Source organism: Aedes albopictus, chromosome 1 (assembly GCF_035046485.1).
Source record: "Aedes albopictus strain Foshan chromosome 1, AalbF5, whole genome shotgun sequence".
NCBI classification, from domain to species: Eukaryota; Metazoa; Arthropoda; class Insecta; order Diptera; family Culicidae; genus Aedes; species Aedes albopictus.
The window spans coordinates 120,794,084-120,815,739 of NC_085136.1; the positions used below are offsets into that span (position 1 = coordinate 120,794,084).

General features: G+C 39.3%; 1 protein-coding gene across 1 annotated transcript in view; it reads right to left on the reverse strand.

Moving 5' to 3' along the window:
* LOC109412993 (glutathione S-transferase theta-1) overlaps positions 1–18,275 on the reverse strand; it is a 34,576-nt gene extending 16,301 nt beyond the window's left edge. The window contains exon 1 of the mRNA XM_029874137.2: positions 17,673–18,275. Coding sequence (XP_029729997.1) covers positions 17,673–17,790 — 118 coding nt within the window. The 5' untranslated portion in view covers positions 17,791–18,275. The remainder of the gene's footprint in view (positions 1–17,672) is intronic.
* Positions 18,276–21,656: the final 3,381 nt, after the last annotated feature.

Here is a 21,656-nt window from a genome sequence, read left to right on the forward strand (position 1 = left end):
TTTCACAGCACAGTGTCAATCTATCATATAACGCATACAAGTTATGCAGCCAAGCGAACTGTGCTGCTTCTCCTACAGAGTAATCAATACACAATCAATCACCTAAATATACTTCCTATGCATGTATCGCATCACCGTCCAACGGTGACTCCCAGATCTCACATCCTACCCTACCTAACATCCCATCCGTGCTGGTTGTGGGGACGCAGAGTGCTCTCGGTCTCTAGTATTTAGCAACAACCATTACACCACATTACACTCTAACATTCCCAAACTGACTGTAAGGACTTGGCCGGCGCCGGTGTTGATTCATGATGTATGAGCTGCTTAAATTGCACTTCAAGAAAATTGGAAAATCCCAGCTTCTTATTCAATTGGATCTCAGTGCAATTCGTACTAATGCAGAACAATCACGAAGAAGCAATCATTGATATGCAAAGTCAGTCTAAGCTAAGCTTTCCTCGGATCGACAGATCGATTGAGGAGTTGCGTTTCTGAGCGTCTGCTCACGAAAGAGGTGCGGTTTAAATGATATCCCCACTACGGTGGATACAGGACGTCATACCAACAACTTACTTCATTCAAAGATCGAAAAACCATCAAAAAATCCGATGCAGTTGTGATCCGATTTTGTCAGCCCACAATTTTGTCTAGCCCCGGTTTTGTCCTTTTTTTAACAAGCAGAATAAAATTGTATTAATTCAGTTGATTTCTTTTAGTCTCTTGCTGGGATTGTTACAGGAATTTAGGGAAGTGGAATCATCTTGGCAGGGGTCCTATTTTGGGCACTTTTCTGCTATAACTCAGCCAATTCTGAACGAATTGACACCATTTCTGGAACGTGATCAGATACGTATAGTATCAAGTAAATTTCAAGTCAATTGGTTTGAAATTGACTGAGTTATAGCGAAGAGTGCCCAAAATACCGGCTGCTGCCCAAGTGGTTCGCTACCCTATGTTGAAGCTTTTGCGGTAGATTTCCTGCTGGGTTTGCGTCAGCAGTTTGCTGCCGGTATTCTTCCAAGAATGTTTTCAAAAATCCACGTCAGGAATTCGTGGTGATATTCCTCCAGAAATTCTATCGCAATGTATAAGAATCCCCTCAGATGTGTCACTGACATTTTTCCAGGTATTTCTTCTGTAGTACCTCCAGAAGAGCTAATTCAGCAACTCTTGCTGCGGTTTTTCTACAATTTTTTGCTGGTACTTCTGCAGGGCTTTTCCTATGAATTTCTACTCGAATTCACTTCTATTAGGATGTATCCAGAAATTTATGTGGTGATTTCTTCAATAATTTATCGTAGAATTACTTGGTCGTATTATCCAGGAAATTGTTCTAGGATTTTTTCAGATTTTTTTGCATTATCTCAAGAATTCCTGCTGAAAATGTTGCAGAAAATTCAACCGGGGATTCATCCAAGAATTTCTCCGGGAATCCCTTCAGAGATTTCTTCAATGAATGTCGATTCATCTTAAGATTCCCTACAGGGTTTCTTCTATGGATTTCTCGGAAGTTCCTCTTGGGATTTCTCTAAAATTTCCTTCTACAGTAATAGGTATCTCTTGCTATTGCTTGAGGGTTTATTTTGTGATTTCTTTCAGAATTGCTGCAGTAATTCTCCTAGAATTTATTGCTGGGAATTCTCGTGAAGTTCATGCTAGAATTTCTCAAACCAATTCTTCAGTAATTGCTCAAGATATTACCCCCAGAACTTTGCAGACGGAACAAGCGAACGTGGGTGGACCCCCGTGGCTACGCTAATGGTAGAGACCACACAGAAGCTGTAGGTTTTCATCAACCGATGTCTGCGGTTTATAATTCGGGCTTAGTAACAATTGTATCTAAAATACCGAGCTCCAATATCAATAGAAATTCAACAACATAATTGGAGACAAGATTGGAGGGAGATGGATCGGCTACATACTATACGCAAGGGCGGAGACGAAATCTGCAAGCAAGCGCTGGGTTGGAATCCGGTAGGACATCACAGCAGAGGCACACCCAGAGCCCCGTGGTGACCTAGGTCAAAGATATAGCAACTAGCCGCCCAGGATGTAGTTGTTTTACTTTGGCTTTATGTATTCTTTTCTTCGGTGATGCTCAATTGCTCAGGTGTGTAAGCATGACTGAATCAGCGGGATTGTTCAAATATTTTCGTTTGTTTAAAACATTTTGTTAGCATAATAAACCTCAATTGTTTTGAAATTCAGGCGCTTCAAAATATGTGTATTAAACAAACTTTTGGCGCCCTCATGATAAGGGCGTCACGTAACACGGCTCCTAGTTTGTTGACGTTATCAATGAGTGGTATCAATGACGCAGAAAAATAGGTAAATAAAAGCATTTGCTTCTTGTCGTAGATTATGAGTTGTTACATTAATGCAGTGATCGCAAAAGTGCAGGCCTTACGTAGGTTGCGTATGGCTCGCGAACCGATTTTGAAACATTTGTTAACATTATTTAATAAAGGAATTTTTATTTTTATATTTCGGTTATACAGCATGGTGCGCGCCGCATGGAGCTTTTGAAGTTCCGCTTAAATTTTAAGAAATTGAGCAAGATGCTTTTCGAGGGAATACTGTAGCAATACTCCCAGAAAATTCTTCAAAAATTGGTTTATGTAAACTTATTGAGGTAACTCCTATTACTTTGCCATATCCATTAGATTTTTTTTTTCAGAAGTGTGGTACATATTTTTCTACGAGAATTTTGGCATGCAATTTTTCCGAGAAATCCGATAGCATCTTCTCTGGACTTCTCGACTTTGAGATTTTACTGAATCTGTCTGGAAAAGTATTTTTTTAACTTTCTGTTAGACATTTCTTCCAGCACTTCTATTGGGAATTCCACTGTAAGACTTTGCATAATTATATTTTTTTAATCGGCTAGAAATTATGACAGACATTTCTCTATTGGTTGCCTAAAAAATCACGCAAAAATGAAGACAAAAATTCCCTCAAGGATTTTTACAACAACATTTTCATTCCTTTCAAGAATTACCCCGTTTTTTTCGGACATCCTCCACAATATTTCCTTATAGAACTCCTCTAAAAATTCTTCCACGGACTCATTCAGGCATTTGTTTTATGATTCCTCTTAGCATAATTCCAAAGATTTCTTTTATAGGGGATAGTCTGATAATTCCTTCAAGAATTTTTCAAACAATCATTCCAGGAACTTCTAAATCAATATAAGCTGGAATGCTTTTCCTTCGAAGAATTACTCCACGAATTCCTTCAATGGTAAAAATGTTCCAACATTTTTTCCTGAAATTCTACGGAAATTCTTTCAAGAATCCCTCCAAGAATTCTTTCAAGGGTTCTCCCAGGAATTCTCCAAAGATTCTTTAGAATTCGTTCGGAAATGTTTCCACGATTTTTTCCAGAAGGTAATCTGAGGATTCCCCCAGGAATTCTAATACACTTTCAAGAACTCATCCTAAGGCGAAACTCGATGTATTTTCTATTTTTTTGGTTTTTGATTTTTTATTAAATAACGAAGCAATATTTTCTAAATCGGGTTTCATACACAGTTATAGGAAGGATCGAGCTATCTCCTGGATTTTTTCAGGTGTAAAACTTTTACCAATTTTTCATAAACCATTTTTTCAAAATTTAATTCAAAAATGGTTTTCTCAAAACTGAAAAACATTTTCCACCTGAAAAAAAAACAGGAGATATCTTGATCCTTCCTCTAACTGTGTACGAAAACGGATTTTGAGAATATTGCTTCGTTCTTCTTCTTCTTCTTGGCGTAACGTCCTCACAGGGACAAAGCCTGCTTCTCAGCTTAGTGTTCTATGAGCACTTCCACAGTTATTAACTGAGAGCTTCCTCTGCCAATGACCATTTTGCATGTGTATATCGTGTGGCAGGCACGAAGATACTCTATGCCCAAGGAAGTCAAGGAAATTTCCTTTACGAAAAGATCCTGGACCGACCGGGAATCGAACCCGTCACCCTCAGCATGGTCATGCTGAATACCCGTGCGTTTACCGCCTCGGCTATATGGGCCCTATTGCTTCGTTATTTAATAAAAAAATCAAAAACCAAAAAGTGAGGAAATGCTTCCAGTTTCGCCCTAAGATTGCTCCGAAGTTTTTTTTAGATACTATTCGCTTGCTGAACACAGCATCTGCGCGGTACTGACGGTGTAGCCACCGCGTGATGGTTATCCCAATGGCGTCTCCAAGTATTCTTTTGAAAAATTATCTTGAATTTTTCGAAGGATGTTTCCGAGAATTCTTTCAAGTATTTCTCCAGATTTTCTCTAAATATCTTTTTGAGAATCGCTTCACAAACATTCCAAGAAATCCTGAAAAAGTATTATGAATTCTTCCGGTAATTCTTGGAAGGCCTCCAATAATTCTTTCAAGAATTGATCCATACATTCTTCTAAGATTATCTTAGGAATTCTTCAAAGGACTCCTCTAGAAGGTCTTCCAAGAATTTCTCCAAAATTTTCTTCTGAGGAATCCTTCTGTGATTCTTTCAACTTCTGGACCCGAATTATGTTGGCGATGAAGCTGCGATCACGTTTGTTATGCTCGGATCCATCGCCGGGGCTACATACATATTTCTTCCAAGGATTTCCCTAGAAATGCTTGTAAGGATTTGTGTAGGAACTCTCGTAAGTAGCACTTCAAGTTTTTTTTTCCAAAAAAAATCTGCAGTAAGCCTTAGTAATGTGTTTTTTAGCAATTCTCTCAATTATTTATCGAACATTTACGATAATTCTTTAAAGACTTGGTCCAAAAATTACTTCCTGGGACACATTCGAAAATTTACAGTTTTTTCCAAGAATTTCTTGCAATTCTTCCAAGAATTCTTCTTAGAATTTCTACAGATTTTTTTTCTAGGGGTTTCTCAAGAAAATTTGTCGATCAAATGTTCGGCAGTTCTTTCAAGGAATTATTCAGGAATTCAATCAAAGATGACTCTGTAAATTCTTCCAAGAATTTTTTCAAGAATCCCTTCAACGTCTTCTTCAGGAAATCTTTTAAACCTTCGTCCTCGAGATTTTCAAAGGATTTCAAAGAATTTCTTATCCTGAACAGTGTTGGTATAAACTCAAATTCTCAAATTTCATGGTTGAGTTGTTTCACGCGCGATTCTTAATTCGCCAAAAACACCGCCGAAAAAATCATGCTTTAGTTGACTCGTGATTTTACTCATTGCTTTATTTCTTGGTGTTCTTATTGTTTACATCAACATTTTCTGGATTGTATGATAGAACAATAACAAATCTAGCGTACAACATCAATGAATGTCGTTCAAATTGATTTAGATTCGTTTTACAAGCGAATAAGATTTCGGCATGAAAATCTCGCGCGTTAGAAAATGATTCAGAATCGCGCTCAATTTTGCGCACGCAGGAGCGGTTCATGAGTGTGCATTGAGTGTGAGTTTATCAACTATAATCCTGAATTTCTTCAGACATACTTCCAAAAATTGTTCCAGGAAATCGTTATAGGGGTTCGTATAGTAATTCACCCAAGAATTCATCCGAATCAATAAAACGATTCCTCCAAAAAATTTTCCTCTGGTTAATCATGTAATTTTTCAAGGTTTTCTTTGAAAACTATTTTACAAATTCCTGCAAAAACTATTACAAAAGTTTCTCCAAATACTCTTCCAAGGTATACTCGAAAAAAGGAATTCTTAAAATATTTTTTCTTCCAGTTATTCTTCCACTGTTCAGGTATTCATCCAAAGATTTCCCCAGACATTTTTTATAGTATTTTCTCAGAAATTCTTTAATTGATCTTATTTTCAATAAGTTGAAGATGTGTTTAGAAAGCCTTGCAAGAACTGCTCCTGGAATTCTTCCAAGGATTTCCTCAGGAATTCTTTCAAAGATTTTTTTCAGAAATTCTTACGAGGATTCCTTCTAAGAATTCTTCTAAGCAAGGTTGCGACCATTCATTTGCAAAGATTTACATTCATTTGCTATTATCTCAGTTCAGAAGCATGCTATCGAAAAACAATGTATGGATGAATTTAACCTTGTAATTTTATCTGAAAGTTTGCCAAATAACATTGGGGTCGCAAACGTATACCAAAGTCGTGAGCGAGCTGTGCAGGCAACTCTCCACGCGATGAATGTAAATTACATTCACGCTGTGGAAAGTTGCCTTCACAGCTCGCTCACGACTTTGGTATACGTTTGCGACCCCAATGCGTGTGCGACCCCAATGCTATTTGGCAAACTTTCAGATAAAACTACAAGGTAAAATTCATCCATACATTGTTTTTCGATAGCATGCTTCTGAACTGAGATAATAGCAAATGAATGTAAATCTTTGCAAATGAATGGTTGCAACCTTGCTTCTAAGGACATAAGGATTTCTTCAAATATTATGTTTTTGAAATTCTCCCAAGATTTTTTGTGCACAAGTTACTGGAGATATTCTTTGTTAGTATTCCTACAAGTGTTCATGGGTGAACCTATGGAGGCTTTTTAAAGAAATCCTTGAAGGGATCCATTGCAAGAATTAGTGGAGGGTTTCCAGAGTAAATCCGTTGACGTATTCATGTCATTATTTCTGAAATCTTAGAAGAAACTTCTGGGAGATCCCCTGGAATAACTCTTGGAGCAATCCATGGGAGAACTCTTGAAGAAACACTTGGAGAAAGCATAAAAGAAGCAATTGAAGCAATTCCTAGAGGAATCCTTGGAGAAATTACTGGAGTAATCATTATTACAGTTCTTGAAGCAATGCATGAAGGAATTCTTGAAACAATTTCAGAACTACATTCTCAGAAAATGAAATTCCGAAGTGTATTTTTGAGTAATTTTTGGAGGAGATTCCTGAAGAAGTTTCTCTTCCATCTTGAAAGAAATTGAACTCCTGAATCTCAGTAATAATACTGGGAGGAATTTTTAGAAAAAAATTTTCAAGTCTTTGTGGAGGATTCATTGGAAGATTGTTTCATAAGTATCCTAGAAAATATCCGCATTTGAAGAAGTCCCCGAAAAATCATTGAAAAATTCGTGTATAAGAGTTCAAAGGTTACCTAGAAGAATTTCTGGAGGAGTCTTTGAAAATTTTCTAAAGAAATCCTGAAAGTATTTCCGGATGATTTCTTCAAAGAACTACTGAAAAATAATTTCCTGAAAAAAGTTTCCTGGAAATCCTTGGAATATTTCCTGGAGAAGTCTTTGAAAACATTCCAAAAGGATTCCTTGGGTGAAGATGAAGATGATTGAAGCATCTCGGAAAAATCCTTGGGAGAATTCCCGGAGTTCGTAGAAAAAATTCTAGAGGGATTGAGGTAATAACAACCAAATTCTTGTACGAATTTGAGATATTGTAGAGGATATCCTTGAGCAATTTGTGGTGCAGTCCTTGGATAATAAGTTATTTAAGAAATACTAAGATCGTTGAGGAATCCTTGGTAAAAATAATGAAGGAATCTTTAACCTTCGTCGTGCATTAGGGTCATTATGACCCAAAACGCGATTTCAAGCATTATTATCTCTTTTGTTAGTTAACTTATCGTAATGAAACTTCTTGACTTTTAATATTTTGCAGAAACGAGTCTTTTGAAAAAATATTTTTTTCTTAAGGTGAAACCAAAATGGCGCCACAAAAAAAGTTACGAATAATGCATTGGGGTCATTATGACCCAGAGAATCAAACTCTTATAGAATGATGATTTTTTCATCAATTCAAATGACCAAAGTCTTATTTGATAGATAATTACGTCAAGAATGTGTTGATATGTTGAAATAGTGGTTCCGGGATCATTGGCCACCGGGAATCTGCTACACAGGGCACCATGTCGGACATGTGGGATTGCACTACATTTTGCCAGTAGTTGTGGAATATCTCGCATTCTGGACCACCTAGAAGGATACTCTCTTCGGCAAAGTTGCTCAGAATACTAAGAGCTTTCACATAGGAAACAATTTAGTTCGAGAATCACTCACTGCGTGGCGCTAGTGTTCCTATAAGCTTCCAGTTCAGTCTGAACGTCGTATATCTCGCGTTCTAGACCACCTAGAAATATACTGTCTTCGGCAAAGTTGCTCAGAAGACTAAGAGCATTCACATAGATAACAATTTAGTTCGAAAACCACTCACTGCGTGGCGCTAGTGTTCCTATAAGCTTCCAGTTCAGTCTGAACGTCGTATATCTCGCGTTCTGGACCACCTAGAAGGATACTGTCTTCGGCAAAGTTGCTCAGAAGACTAAGAGCTTTCACATAGTAAACAATTTAGTTCGAGAATCACTCACTGCGTGGCGCTAGTGTTCCTATAAGCTTCCAGTTCAGTCTGAACGTCGTATATCTCGCGTTCTGGACCACCTAGAAGGATACTGTCTTCGGCAAAGTTGCTCAGAAGAGTAAGAGCTTTCACATAGGAAACAATTTAGTTCGAAAATCACTCACTGCGTGGCGCTAGTGTTCCTATGAGCTTCCAGTTCAGTATGAACGTCGTATATCTCGCGTTCTAGACCATCTAGAAGGATACAGTATTCGGCAAAGTTGCTCAGAAGACTAAGAGCATTCACATAGATAACAATTTAGTTCGAAAATCACTCACTGCGTGGCGCTAGTGATTCTATAAGCTTCCAGTTCAGTCTGAACGTCGTATATCTCGCGTTCTGGACCACCTAAAAGGATACTGTCTTCGGCAAAGTTCCTCAGAAGACTAAGAGCTTTCACATAGGAAACAATTTAGTTCGAGAATCACTCACTGCGTGGCGCTTTTGTTCCTATGGGCTTCCATTTCCACCTAGACCACCTAGAAGGATACTGTCTTCGGCAAAGTTGCTCAGAAGTCTAAGAGCTTTCATATAGTAAATAATTTAGTTCGAGAATCACTCACTGCGTGGCGCTAGTATTCTTAGGTGTTTCTAGTTCAGTCTGAACGTCGTATATCTCGTGTTCTGGTCCACTTAGAAGGATACTGTCTTCGGTAAAGTCACTCAGAAGACTAAAATCTTTCGCATGGAAAACAATTTAGTTCGAGAATCACTCACTGCGTGGCGCTAGTGTTCTTAGGAACTTTCAGTTCAATCTGAACGTCGTATATCTCGCGTCCTGAACCACTTAGAAGGATTATGCCATTCGGCAAAGTTGCTCAGAACAATAAAATCTTTCGCATAGAAAACAATTTAGTTCGAGAATCACTCACTGCGTGGTGCTAGTGTTCCTCTGAGCTTCCAGTTCAGTCTGAACGTCGTATATCTCGCGTTCTGGACCACCTAGAAGGATACTGTCTTCGACAAAGTTGCCCAGAACACTAAAAGCTTTCGCAAAGAAAACAATTTAGTTCGAGAATCATTCACCGCATGGCGTTAGTGTTCCTATGAGCTTTCAGTTCAGTCTTAACTTCGTATATCTCGTGTTCTGGACCACTTAGAAGGATACTGTATTCGGCAAAGTAACTCAGAGGACTAAAAGCTTTTACATAGAAAACAATTTAGTTCGAGAATCACCCACTGCGGGGCGCTAGTGTTCTTAGGTGCTTCCAGTTCAGTCTGAACGTCGTATATCTCGTGTTCTGGACCACCTAGAAGGATACTGTCTTCGGCAAAGTTGATCAGAAGACTAAGAGCTTTCACATAGTAAACAATTGAGTTCGAGAATCACTCACTGCGTGGCGCTATTGTTCTTAGGAGTTTCCAATTCAGTCTACATGCCGTATATCTCGTGATCTGGACCACTTAGAAAGATACTGTCTTCGGCAAAGTTGCTCAGAAGACTAAGAGCTTTTACATAGGAAAAAAATAGTTCAAAAATTACTCACTGCGTGGTGCTAGTGTTCTTAGGAGCTTCCAGTTCAGTCTGAACGTCGTATATCTCGCGCTCTCTACCACTTAGAAGGATACTGTCTTCGACCAAGTTACTCAGAAGACTAAGAGTTTTCATGATGTGATGCTACACACCAAGACGCTTTCAGCCAAATTTTGATGAGCTGAAAGATTAAGATTTTTTGCCGAACTTTCGGCAAAATTTGCTGAGTTACAGCAAAACGTTGATGGTGATCAGTAGATTTGACTGAACAAATCAGCAAACCTTGCTGAACTTTCACAGATATTTTGCTAAAACTTTTAACTCGGCAAATTTTAGTTAAAAATTTTTGGGGTGTATTGTTCTTAGTAGCTGAAAGCTTGATATAATCGTTGTGTATCCGTGTTACTATGTTTGTAAAACCTTCCAAGAAGAAAAGAAGCTTTTACATTGAAAGTTTATTTCAAAATTTTCTCACAACGTGGTACTTGTGCTCTTTGGAGCTGTCAGTTTAATCTCGGGTCATGCAGTTTATTCGGATTTTTTTTTTTCAGTTACGACTTTGGATATCTGTGCAGCAATTCCTGAGGTCAGATTTGAGCTGCATGAAATTCTCCGGGTCCGAGGAAAACAACAGAAACCCGTTAGAGAAGTGTTGGCAGGACTTGATTTGGAATACATGAACCTGATTTACCAGCTTTTGTAACGTGTTGTTGTCAGAGTTTGATGTTTTATGTACCTTGTTTTCGTTGTCCGCCTTTTGGTTTTGTTGTTCGCCCCTGTCTGTCGTCGCCCGCCTTCCGTTTGTCCCCTTCTTGTCGTTGTCTTCCGATAAAGTCCTTTCTTTTTGGTTCCGTTACAGATATGGACAATTTGTCCCATCAATGTTTTTAGAATAAGTAAGCAAAAAATTTTGTTTTAAACCCATTAATCCATCCTTCCCAATTTTATTTTATTTTATTTTCAATCCTTAACCTCGAAACAGCCGCGAGTACTTCGGCTTCCCAAACTAACATAGTTTTAAGGCAGTAATAAATTGAAAAATGTAAAATCAATGTAATAACAAAAGATTTCAGCTCAGTTATGCCCATGTGGCGCTTGAGCCTTCCAAATATACGAATAGATAAAAAAATTCTTTGGTGAAAGTTTTCAAGATTTTTTAGGAACTTATGTAACATTTGCTTCGGCAATGGCTTTGTGGACTTTTTCAAAAAATTTCTTCTACGGAAATTTCTTTGGGAATCCCGTCTGAAAGTTCTTTTTTTTACAATTCAATTGGAAAACCCTATGCTTATTACTTTGGGAATATTTGTAACATTCTTTTGGAAACATATGTGCCAATTCTTACTCATTCGGTATTTCTTTTGCAAATCGTTTTGGCGAATTCCGTAAAAGTAACCCTGCGAAAATATTTCGAATTTCCTTTTGGCGGAATTTCTTCAGCAAATTCTTTGAAAATCCTTCAGCAATATTTAGTGGAATTGATCCAAAACTTCATATAAGTTTTTTTGGGTTTTCTATTTCGGCAATTCTTTGAAATTTTGTTCGATAAATCTTTTGGAAATTTCTCAGCAGTAATATTGGAAATTGATTGAAGTTATTATATTTGAAAATACCTACAGCATAACTGTGGGGTTCGTGATTGTACTGTTAGTAACGCCAGCCTTTTAGGCGTATTGTAAGCCATGAATTGTGGGTTCGATTCCCATCCCGGTCGGGAGAAAATTTTCGCCAAACGGAAAATTCTTCATTGAGCCACTGGATATCTTACAGTCTTACATGTAATCCGTTGTCTAGTGTAAGTTATATACAGTCTGTGGTCTTTGGCTGAAGAAGGTGTGCAAACTTATCAGGCAACTCTTACGGGATTTCCTTTATCAATTTCTTTGGAAGTTTTCTTTTATCTCTTTATTCGGGAATTTTCTGCCGTAGGCAGGTTCATACCGGCTTTCTTTGGAAGTTTTATCTGCAATCCCTTTGGAAATTTAGCTGACAATTACTTTTGTTATTCTTTCGACAGCTCTTTGCAAAATTGAATTTTTAAAAATTTCTTCAGTATTCTTTCAGCATTGGAAACTCCTTTAGAAAATCCTTACAGAATTTCGTTGGTTATTACTTTGGAAATTCAATTAGATACTCCTCACAAAATGAAAAAAACACAATGGCATGGCCGGAGAAAAGCTCATCGGAATTACCTTAGGAATTTCCAAAAATCAAGGTATTTTCAAGAAGACCATCAAAAATTAAAATTCAGAATATTTCAAGAAGCAATTTCCAAATACGTTTGAATGTTGAAATAGCTGAAGGCACCCTCAAGAAATTACCGAATGACTTTCCAAAGGAATTGCTACTGAAATTTCACAAGGGAATCCTGAAGTAGATTCCGTCTTGAACTAAATTGTTTTCTATGCGGAAGCTCTTAGTCTTTCGATAATTTTTTCCCTAGACAGTATCCTTCTAAGTGGTTCAGATCGCGAGATATATGACGTTCAGACTAAACTGGAATCTTCCAAGAGCACTAGCGCCACATAGCGAGTGATTCTCGAACTGAATTGTATTCTATGTGAAAGCTCTCAATCTTCTGAGTAACTTTTCCCAAGTTACTTTTCTAAGTGGTCCAGATCGCAAGATAAACGACGTTCAGACTAAACTGGAAGCAACCAAGAGCACTAGCGCTACGCAGTGAGTGATTCTCGAACTAAATTGTATTCTATTTGAAAGCTCTCAGTCTGCCGAGTAACTTTTCGCAAGGCAGTATCCTTCTAAGATGTTCAAAATGTGAGATATAAGACGATCAGACTGAACTGGAAGCTGCTAAGAACACTAGCGCCACGCAGTGAGTGATTCTTGGACTAAATTATTTGTTCTGAGCAACTTTGCCGAAGGCAGTATCCTTCTAAGTGGTCCAGAACACGAGATATACGACGTTCAGATTGAACTGAAAGCTTCTAAGAACACTAGCGCCACGCAGTGAGTGATTCTCGAACTAAATTGTTTACTATGTGAAAGCTCTTAGACTTCTGAGCAACTTTGCCGAAGACAGTATCCTTCTAGGTGGTCCAGAACGCGAGATATACGACGTTCAGACTGAAATGGAAGCTCATAGGAACACTAGCGCCATGCAGTGTGTGATTTTCGAACTAAATTGTTTCCTATGTGAAAGCTCTTAGTCTTCTGAGCAACTTTGCCGAAGACAGTATCCTTCTAGGTGGTCCAGAACGCGAGATATACGACGTTCAGACTGAACTGGAAGCTTATAGGAACACTAGCGCCACGCAGTGATGATTTTCGAACTAAATTGTTATCTATGTGAAAGCTCTTAGTCTTCTGAGCAACTTTGCCGAAGACAGTATATTTCTAGGTGGTCTAGAACGCGAGATATACGACGTTCAGACTGAACTGGAAGCTTATAGGAACACTAGCGCCACGCAGTGAGTGATTCTCGAACTAAATTATTTCCTATGTGAAAGCTCTTAGTCTTCTGAGGAACTTTGCCGAAGACAGTATCTTTCTAGGTGGTCTAGAACGCGAGATATACGACGTTCAGACTGAACTGGAAGCTCCTAAGAACACTAGCGCCACGCAGTGAGTGATTCTCGAACTAAATTGTTTCCTATGTGAAAGCTCTTAGTCTTCTGAGCAACTTTGCCAAAGACAGTATCCTTCTAGGTGGTCCAGATCGCGAGATATACGACGTTCAGACTGAACTGGAAGCTTATAGGAACACTAGTGCCACGCAGTGAGTGATTCTCGAACTAAATTGTTTACTATGTGAAAGCTCTTAGACTTCTGAGCAACTTTGCCGAAGACAGTATCCTTCTAAGTGGTGCAGAACACGAGATATACGACGTTCAGATTGAACTGGAAGCTTATAGGAACACTAGCGCCACGCAGTGAGTGATTCTCGAACTAAATTGTTTACTATGTGAAAGCTCTTAGACTTCTGAGCAACTTTGCCGAAGACAGTATCCTTCTAGGTGGTCCAGAACGCGAGATATACGACGTTCAGACTGAAATGGAAGCTCATAGGAACACTAGCGCCATGCAGTGAGTGATTCTCGAACTAAATTGTTTCCTATGTGAAAGCTCTTAGTCTTCTGAGCAACTTTGCCGAAGACAGTATCCTTCTAGGTGGTCCAGAACGCGAGATATACGAAGTTCAGACTGAACTGGAAGCTTATAGGAACACTAGCGCCACGCAGTGAGTGATTTTCGAACTAAATTGTTATCTATGTGAATGCTCTTAGTCTTCTGAGCAACTTTGCCGAAGACAGTATCCTTCTAGGTGGTCAAGAACGCGAGATATACGACATTCAGACTGAACTGGATGCTTATAGGAACACTAGCGCCACGCAGTGAGTGATTCTCGAACTAAATTGTTTCCTATGTGAAAGCTCTTAGTATTCTGAGCAACTTTGCCGAAGAGAGTATCCTTCTAGGTGGTCCAGAATGCGAGATATTCCACAACTACTGGCAAAATGTAGTGCAATCCCACATGTCCGACATGGTGCCCTGTGTAGCAGATTCCCGGTGGCCAATGATCCCGGAACCACTATTTCAACATATTTTTTTTTTTTTTTTATCTCTTTATTCGGGGATTTTCTGCCGTAGGCAGGTTCATCCCGGCATAGTCACTATTTCAACATATCAACACATTCTTGACGTAATTATCTATCAAATAAGACTTTGGTCATTTGAATTGGTGAAAAAATCATCATTCTATAAGAGTTTGATTTTCTGGGTCATAATGACCCCAATGCATTATTCGTAACTTTTTTTTAATGCCCGAAGAAGGTAAAAAAAAAAAAAAAAAAAAAAAAAAAAAAAAAAAAAAAAAAAAAAAAAAAAAAAAAAAAAAAAAAAAAAGTTTGTTGGAAAAAATCCTGGAAGAATCTGTGGAGAAATTCCTACAGAAATATCAGGTGTTGGAAAATTCCTGAACAAATTCCTGAAGAAATTCATGAATGTGGGCTTTGATACTGCATATTAGAAAAATATCTTAAGAAATCCTTAGAGTTATTTCTGCAGAAATTCTGCACAGAATTTCTGAGATTTACCTTTGCTGAAATTTTGAAAAAAAAAATTATCAAATCGATTTGATTTGAAGAATTTCTGAAAATGTCCTGGAGGAAAAAATCTCAAAGAATTTCTAGAACAACTCTAAAAATAGCTCGAGAAACTCTTACAAAAAATTCTGAAGGAACTCTGGCATAAATTCCTGGTGATATTGCTGGCAGAATTTTTGGCGAACTCCTGAGAAAGTTTCTAGTAGAACTCTTAAAACGAATTTATATGAAGGTCCTGGAAGACCTTCCGGATGAATCACAGCTTGAACTGCCGGAGGAACATCGGCAAGAATTTCTGAGGAAACTTTTTTTTATCTGCATTAACGAGATTTTTAGCCATAGGCTAGTTCATCTCATGACCCTTTACTTTTACTTCCCTTCCGAAGGAAGAAATTGTGAGTATGTCAGGAGTGGGATTCGATCCCAGGTCCTCGACGTGATAGTCACGTGCTATAAACATCACATCAGGTCCGATAGCTCCTGGAGAAACTTCTGGAAAGGTTTTCGTAAAAAATACCTGGGCATGTTTCCCGGAGGAACTTCCGAAAGTTATTCTAGAGCATTTCCTGTAAGTATATCCGGAACAACGCTTTGAAAAATTACTAGAACTACTGAAAGAATTGTCATAACCACTTCTTAATGAGAACAGAAAAACAACAAAGCCGCTAGAGAAGATCAACTACCAAACGAGTTAAGTACTAAAATACGGTGGAGAAGCACTGGTGAGAGCACTACACTGGGTCATTACCAAGATTTGGGAGGAGGAAGTATTACCGGAGGAATGGATGGAAGGTATCGTGAGTCCCATCTACAAAAAGGGTGACAAGTTGGATTGCGGGAACTACCGCGCGATCACACTACTGAGCGCTGCCTACAAGATACTCTTTCAAATTTTATGCCGCCGTCTATCAACGATTGCAAGAGAGTTCGTGGGGTAATATCAGGCTGGATTTATGGGTGAACGCGCTACAACGGACCAGATGTGCATCATCCGCCAGGTCAGGTGTTGCAGGAATGCCGCGAATACAAGGAGCCCACACATCACTTGTTCATCGCGATTTCAAATCGGCGTATGATTTGCACGAATACGGATTCCCGGATAAACTGATACGATTAATCAAGGCGACGATGTGTGAGTGATGTGCGTAGTTCGAGTATCTGGGAAACTCTCGAGTCTCTTCGAATCTTGCAGAGGGTTACGGCAAGGGGATGGTCTTTCGTGCTTGCTGTTGAGCATTGCTTTAGAGGGTGTAATTAAGAGAGCGGGGATAAACACAAGTAGCACGGTTTTCACGAAGTCCGTTCAGCTGCTTGCTTCCTCTGATGATATTGATACTATAGCTCGTAAATTTGAGACGATGGCGAAATCGTACATCCGAGTAAAGAGTAAAGCTAGGCGGATCGGACTAGTCGTTAATGTGGCAAAGACAAAGTACATGATGACAAAGGGGTCCAGGGAGGAATCACCGCGCCAGCCACCCCGAATTTCTATCGCCGGTGATGACATCGATGCGGTTGAAGAATTCGTGTACTTGGGCTCACTGGTAACCGCCGACAACGACACCAGCAAAGAAATTCAGAGACGCATTGTAGCTTACTTTGGACTCCGTAGAACTCTACGATCGTACAAAGTTCGCCGTCACACGAAGTTAGCTATCTACAAAACGCTGATTAGACCGGTAGTCCTCTATAAGCACGAAACATGGACCCTACGTGTAGAGGACCAACGCGCTTTTGGAGCTTTCGAACGGAAGGTGTTGCGTACCATCTACGACGGAGTGCAGATGGAAGACGGGACTTGGAGAAGGCGAATGAACCACGAGCTGCATCAGATGCTGAGAGAACCAACTATCGTCCATACCGCGAAAATCGGGAGATTATGGTGGACGGGTCATGTCATCAGGATGTCGGATAACAACCCGAATAAAATGGTTTTCGAGAGTCATTCGACCGGTACAAGAAGATGTGGTGCGCAGCGAGCTAGGTGGGTCGACCAAGTGGAGGAGGATCTGCGGATCCTACGCAGAGCGCGGAATTAGAGACACACAGCCATGGACCGAGTAGAATGGAGAGGCTACTATGTACAGCAGAGGCTACCCAGGCCTTAGTCTGATCGGTAAGGTAAATATGTCTTAATGAGAACTTCTGGAAGAACTCTTCAAGGAATTTCTGAATGATTTTTTAATAGGTAGTATGTGCTGGTGGTTCATCGATTGGTTTTAGGCGACACATAATCTTAACTTATTTTGCCAGACTGCCCGGACGTTTCGGTCGATTTTACTGGACATTGACCATCTTCTGCGGACTAATCTTCCACGAAGGGGTTAAACAATAGTAGCATTCATAGCTACTAAATTGTATTCTCAGATATACCCACGAAAGCAATAGCACGGTTTGACAGTTCGTAGTTCCTAAAAGATGTAATTAAATAATTTTTAATTTAATTATGTAATGGAATGAGCAAAAACACTTCAGAATTTGTCTAATAAAAAATCACAGATTTTAAGTTTGAAAAATGGATTTCAAATGTATAGAATATTTCCAATACTAGCAAAATTTTCAGCCAGACGAACTCGTTTATCGATTTCTATACAAATTACTAACATTCCACTTCTCAATTGACCATTTAGAGATTGATTCACACATTTCAGAATCTGCAACTTCATCTTCATATTTCCTTGATTGTGCTTCACCCAATCAATTTACATAAAATATCGTTTCTTGAGGCGCATGGCATGGTATGACACCGATCACGCCACTCTTAGCCACTGTTTCAACTCAGAATTTTCAACCAGTATATATCATCTCAAATCAGCGTGAAATATGATCTTAAAATATCCAACTCAAATATATTTCCAGCTCACCTTTGGTGGCACAAACCGGAATCGGATCGTACGGGATTTTGGTGGCCTCGAAGAACATGTAGAGTGCCCGCGAATGCGTTGACAGCAGATCGTAGAAGAACTTGACTGGACGAGGCATTTTGGCTGCTAATCAGTTGCCAATTTCGAGACTAGATTGAAATTAATTGTCGCACACTTCTCTCCGGTTGTCGCCTTAGAGTTTGGTCACGTTGCTATCGCGTGCAGAGTTCAAACACACCACAAATACAGACTATTTTCTTCGAGGTTCGATGGTTGGCTTCGATGCGGCGAATGCACTCTCTCCCTATAGTTTGCGGTGAATTTTTCGTGCCTCCTTTGGCTGTGTGTCGAAAGTCACGTAGTTCACACTTCACTCGCACTAAACTGGCTGTGGTAGGTAAAGTTGTAAGGTTTCGATTCGATTCGAATCTCAAGAGTGTGAGGGGAATTATTATAATTTCGACAGAAAGTTACTGACTGCTCTTGCTAGCGCAGCGCGCCACCGACTGAACTGACTTATTCCGTCCGTTGGAAATGCAACTCCAGACTGAACTGACTGAACTCTTCGATCGCTCGTCGCGTCGTCGGTCGGACGGTTGTGTGTTGAATCAATGTGGCCTGATGCTATGCCTTTGCGTTCTTCGATGGACAGGCGAGGCGGTTCGGTAACGAATATTGTTGCGCGCGCACCGGCTTGCACACACATTTTGAGAATCGCACGCGCGTATGCCGCGCCAAACAGCAGCCAGCCACACATTGCGCGAGCTGTGAGTGTCACCTTTGCGGAGGATGATTTGATAAACTGGTATGTTGAACTTGTTGCTGTGTGTAAACAAAACGGAACTCACTGCGATTGTGTGCCCGGTGAGCGAGAATGTTTACATGGACTCATAGATAAGCGGACAGGAAAGATATTCCGTGGAAAAATATTATTGGATGATGTGTTTGTTGTTTTGGAGCTTGAAGGTTTTTTTTTATAATGAGATTCCTGGTTCTTTATGTGTTTTTTTTTTGTGATAAAGATAATATCCGACACACGAGGACATGTTTGCTTAGTGTTATATCATAGTTTTGGGACTCGTATAGTTCAGCCGATAAAAGCGCAGGTATTCTAAAAGTTCATACTGATAGCATCTGGGTTCGATTAAGACGCTCTCTTGATTTGACTATACAATACCTTACCTTACCGGCCAGAATGAGGCTTTTCTGTTCCATTCGACTCACTCTATACCGGGTAGAGGCAAAGAACAAACCAAGGACAAAATAATAGCAAGTTGTGCAATAGGGTGGCCCACACTTATATGAAAAACAAAAATTTCGAAAAATGTCAAGTCTTACCTCCTAAATCAGTTGTTTTGGACTCCCAGAAGCTATGTTCAAAATTTGAGCAAAATCGGTTGAGCCTAAGGGGGCGCTCAAAACCAGGGTCGTGCAATTTCGAAAGGAAAACATGACGTACGACGGCTGTAGCAAATCGTTTCCCATTCGAACAGACTGCTGTGATGCTTCATCTCTCACCCAGCAACACACTCGTTCGTTGCTGCTACAGAAACAAGTGTGTATGAAACATGGGATGATACACTTGGATTTTCGTTTCATTTATGAGTCATTGAAATACTTCAACATGCTAAAAACACTATTTAAACCACATTTTTAAATAGTGGTGCACGCCAATAGAATGATAATTATGTTTTATGAAAGAGGATAACAAATTCGACCACTTAAATCCAATTAACCGGCGCCCGTAACCATTGAGAGACTAGCGCGCACCAGTGAGACACTAATGCTCTGACGGGTGAAGCACAAGCAATGCGACCGGGTGGGAGACTACCGAGTGCTACGATGAGTGGAAAAGTTTTTTTTAACGACCGAGTCATTAGAAAAATGTATGAAACACTTGAAGTGACTCATTCAAATGTTGCATGAAAGTGTATCATTGAAATGAAATTGTACGCCCCTGCTCAAAACGCTTGAAGTTTGTATGGGAAAACTTGGTCAAATGTATGCAGAAATTTTAAGTTTTCGAATTTTGCCGCTAGGTGGCGCTGTAAGTGTTCCATAAATAAACCCTTTGGTATTATTGTAGGTGACTATATGCCAAAGAACTTTGTCGAAGACCGCGAAGTGATCCGACGGCTGTGAAAAAAGCTATACCCTAGGCAAAGTGAGGCAAAGTATTGAGATTTCATTATTGATATTATTCCTTTACATGTATTGGAAAAATATCAATAAAGTTTATCCTCACTTTTCCTAGGGTATAACTTTGTTCACAGACGTTGAATCACTTTGCGGTCTTCGACAAAGTTGTTTGGCATATAGTCACCTACAATAATACCAAAGGGTTTGATTATTGAACGCTTACAGCGCCACCTAGCGGCAAAATTCGAAAACTAAAAATTTCTGCATGCATTTAGCCATGTTTTCCCATACAAACTTCAAGCGTTTTGAGCGCCCCCTTAGGCTCAACCGATTTTGCTCAAATTTTGAACGTAGTTTCTGGGAGTCCAAAACAACTGATTTAGGAGGTAAGACTTGACATTTTTCGATATTTTTGTTTTTCATATAAGTGTGGGCCACCTTATTGTGCAATCATCATGCCAGACCCTCAAACCCCATCTCCGAGAGCAAGCGTGAACTTTTCAGAAATGATTATAAAAAGAAGTACATTCTGGAATGTTCTAGAACATCGAAATTCTTAAAACTTCCGAGAACTTTCTAGAAGTTACTGGAATTTTCGAAATAAAGAAGATCGTTCTGGAATATTCTGGAGAATTGAACTTCTTAAATTTTCTAGAACATCCCGGAAGTTTCTATATGCTCAAGAATACAGAGGAAGAACCATTTGCAGTCACCAACTGCATCACGCTAACGCCGCTCAGCACAAAAGTGCATAATTTCCAGACTACACCAAAAATGTGTAACCCTTGCACATTCACAAAATCAGCTCCTGTGTCCGCAAAATCGTTAAATTCGCAAAAATTTTTGTACAGCAATCTAGCTGGATTACTAGTGACCTTGGAAAACAAAAAATATCAACATTTCGCATCTAGACGAGTGTACGAGCTGTTTTTGAATATGTGTAACTGTAACACATTTTTGTGTGGTCTGGAAATTATGCACTTATGAGTAGGGCTTACACATTTTAGTGCTGAGCGGTTTTACTGTGATGGTTTTGCTACGGTTTTGCATACGGTATGAAATATTGTTCGTGCAGTTGAAAATCGGAATTTTCGACACGCGAAATTCGATTTTTCTGCTAAAAGAATAGGAAGAGAGATGAGGTTTCAATAACTGTTCCAGAACTTTCTACGAGTGTTCGAGATTTTTCTGTTTCGAAATCGAAGGAACTTCTTTCCCGCAATAAGAAAGGTCAATGTGGTACATATTCGAGAAGTTTTTACATATTTCAAATATGAAGAAATTTTTTGAACATTCCTGGGCAAAGAGGAAGAAGTAGAAGAAGAAAAATAAGTTTTTGAAACACTTTAAAAGCTTGAATATTAGGGTGGCCCACAATTATATGAAAAACAAAAATTTCGAAAAATGCCTAGTCTTACCTCCTAAATCAGTTGTTTTGGACTTCCAGAATCTACGTTCAAAATTTTAGCAAAATCGATTAATGCAACGCAACGCCCTAAGGGGCGCTCAAAACGCTTGAAGTTTGTATGGGAAAATTTGGCTAAATGTTTGCAGAAATTTTATGTTTTCGATTTTTGTCGCTAGGTGGCACTGTAAGCGTTCAATAATTTAATCCTTTGGTATTATTGTAGGTGACTATATGCCAAAGAACTTTGTCGCTTGCAGTATAAAAAGCCAAAATCGCATATTTTGCCCTATAAATTGGGGTACAGCTCAAAATTGTGACGTGTTGGAGCAAATCTGAGCCCGGATTCGGATTCAGCGGCCCAAAATCTGTCAGAGAAATATAAGTTTGCTCTTGAGACAGACCAAAAGTTAATTTTTGTTACGCTGTGTAATCGTAGT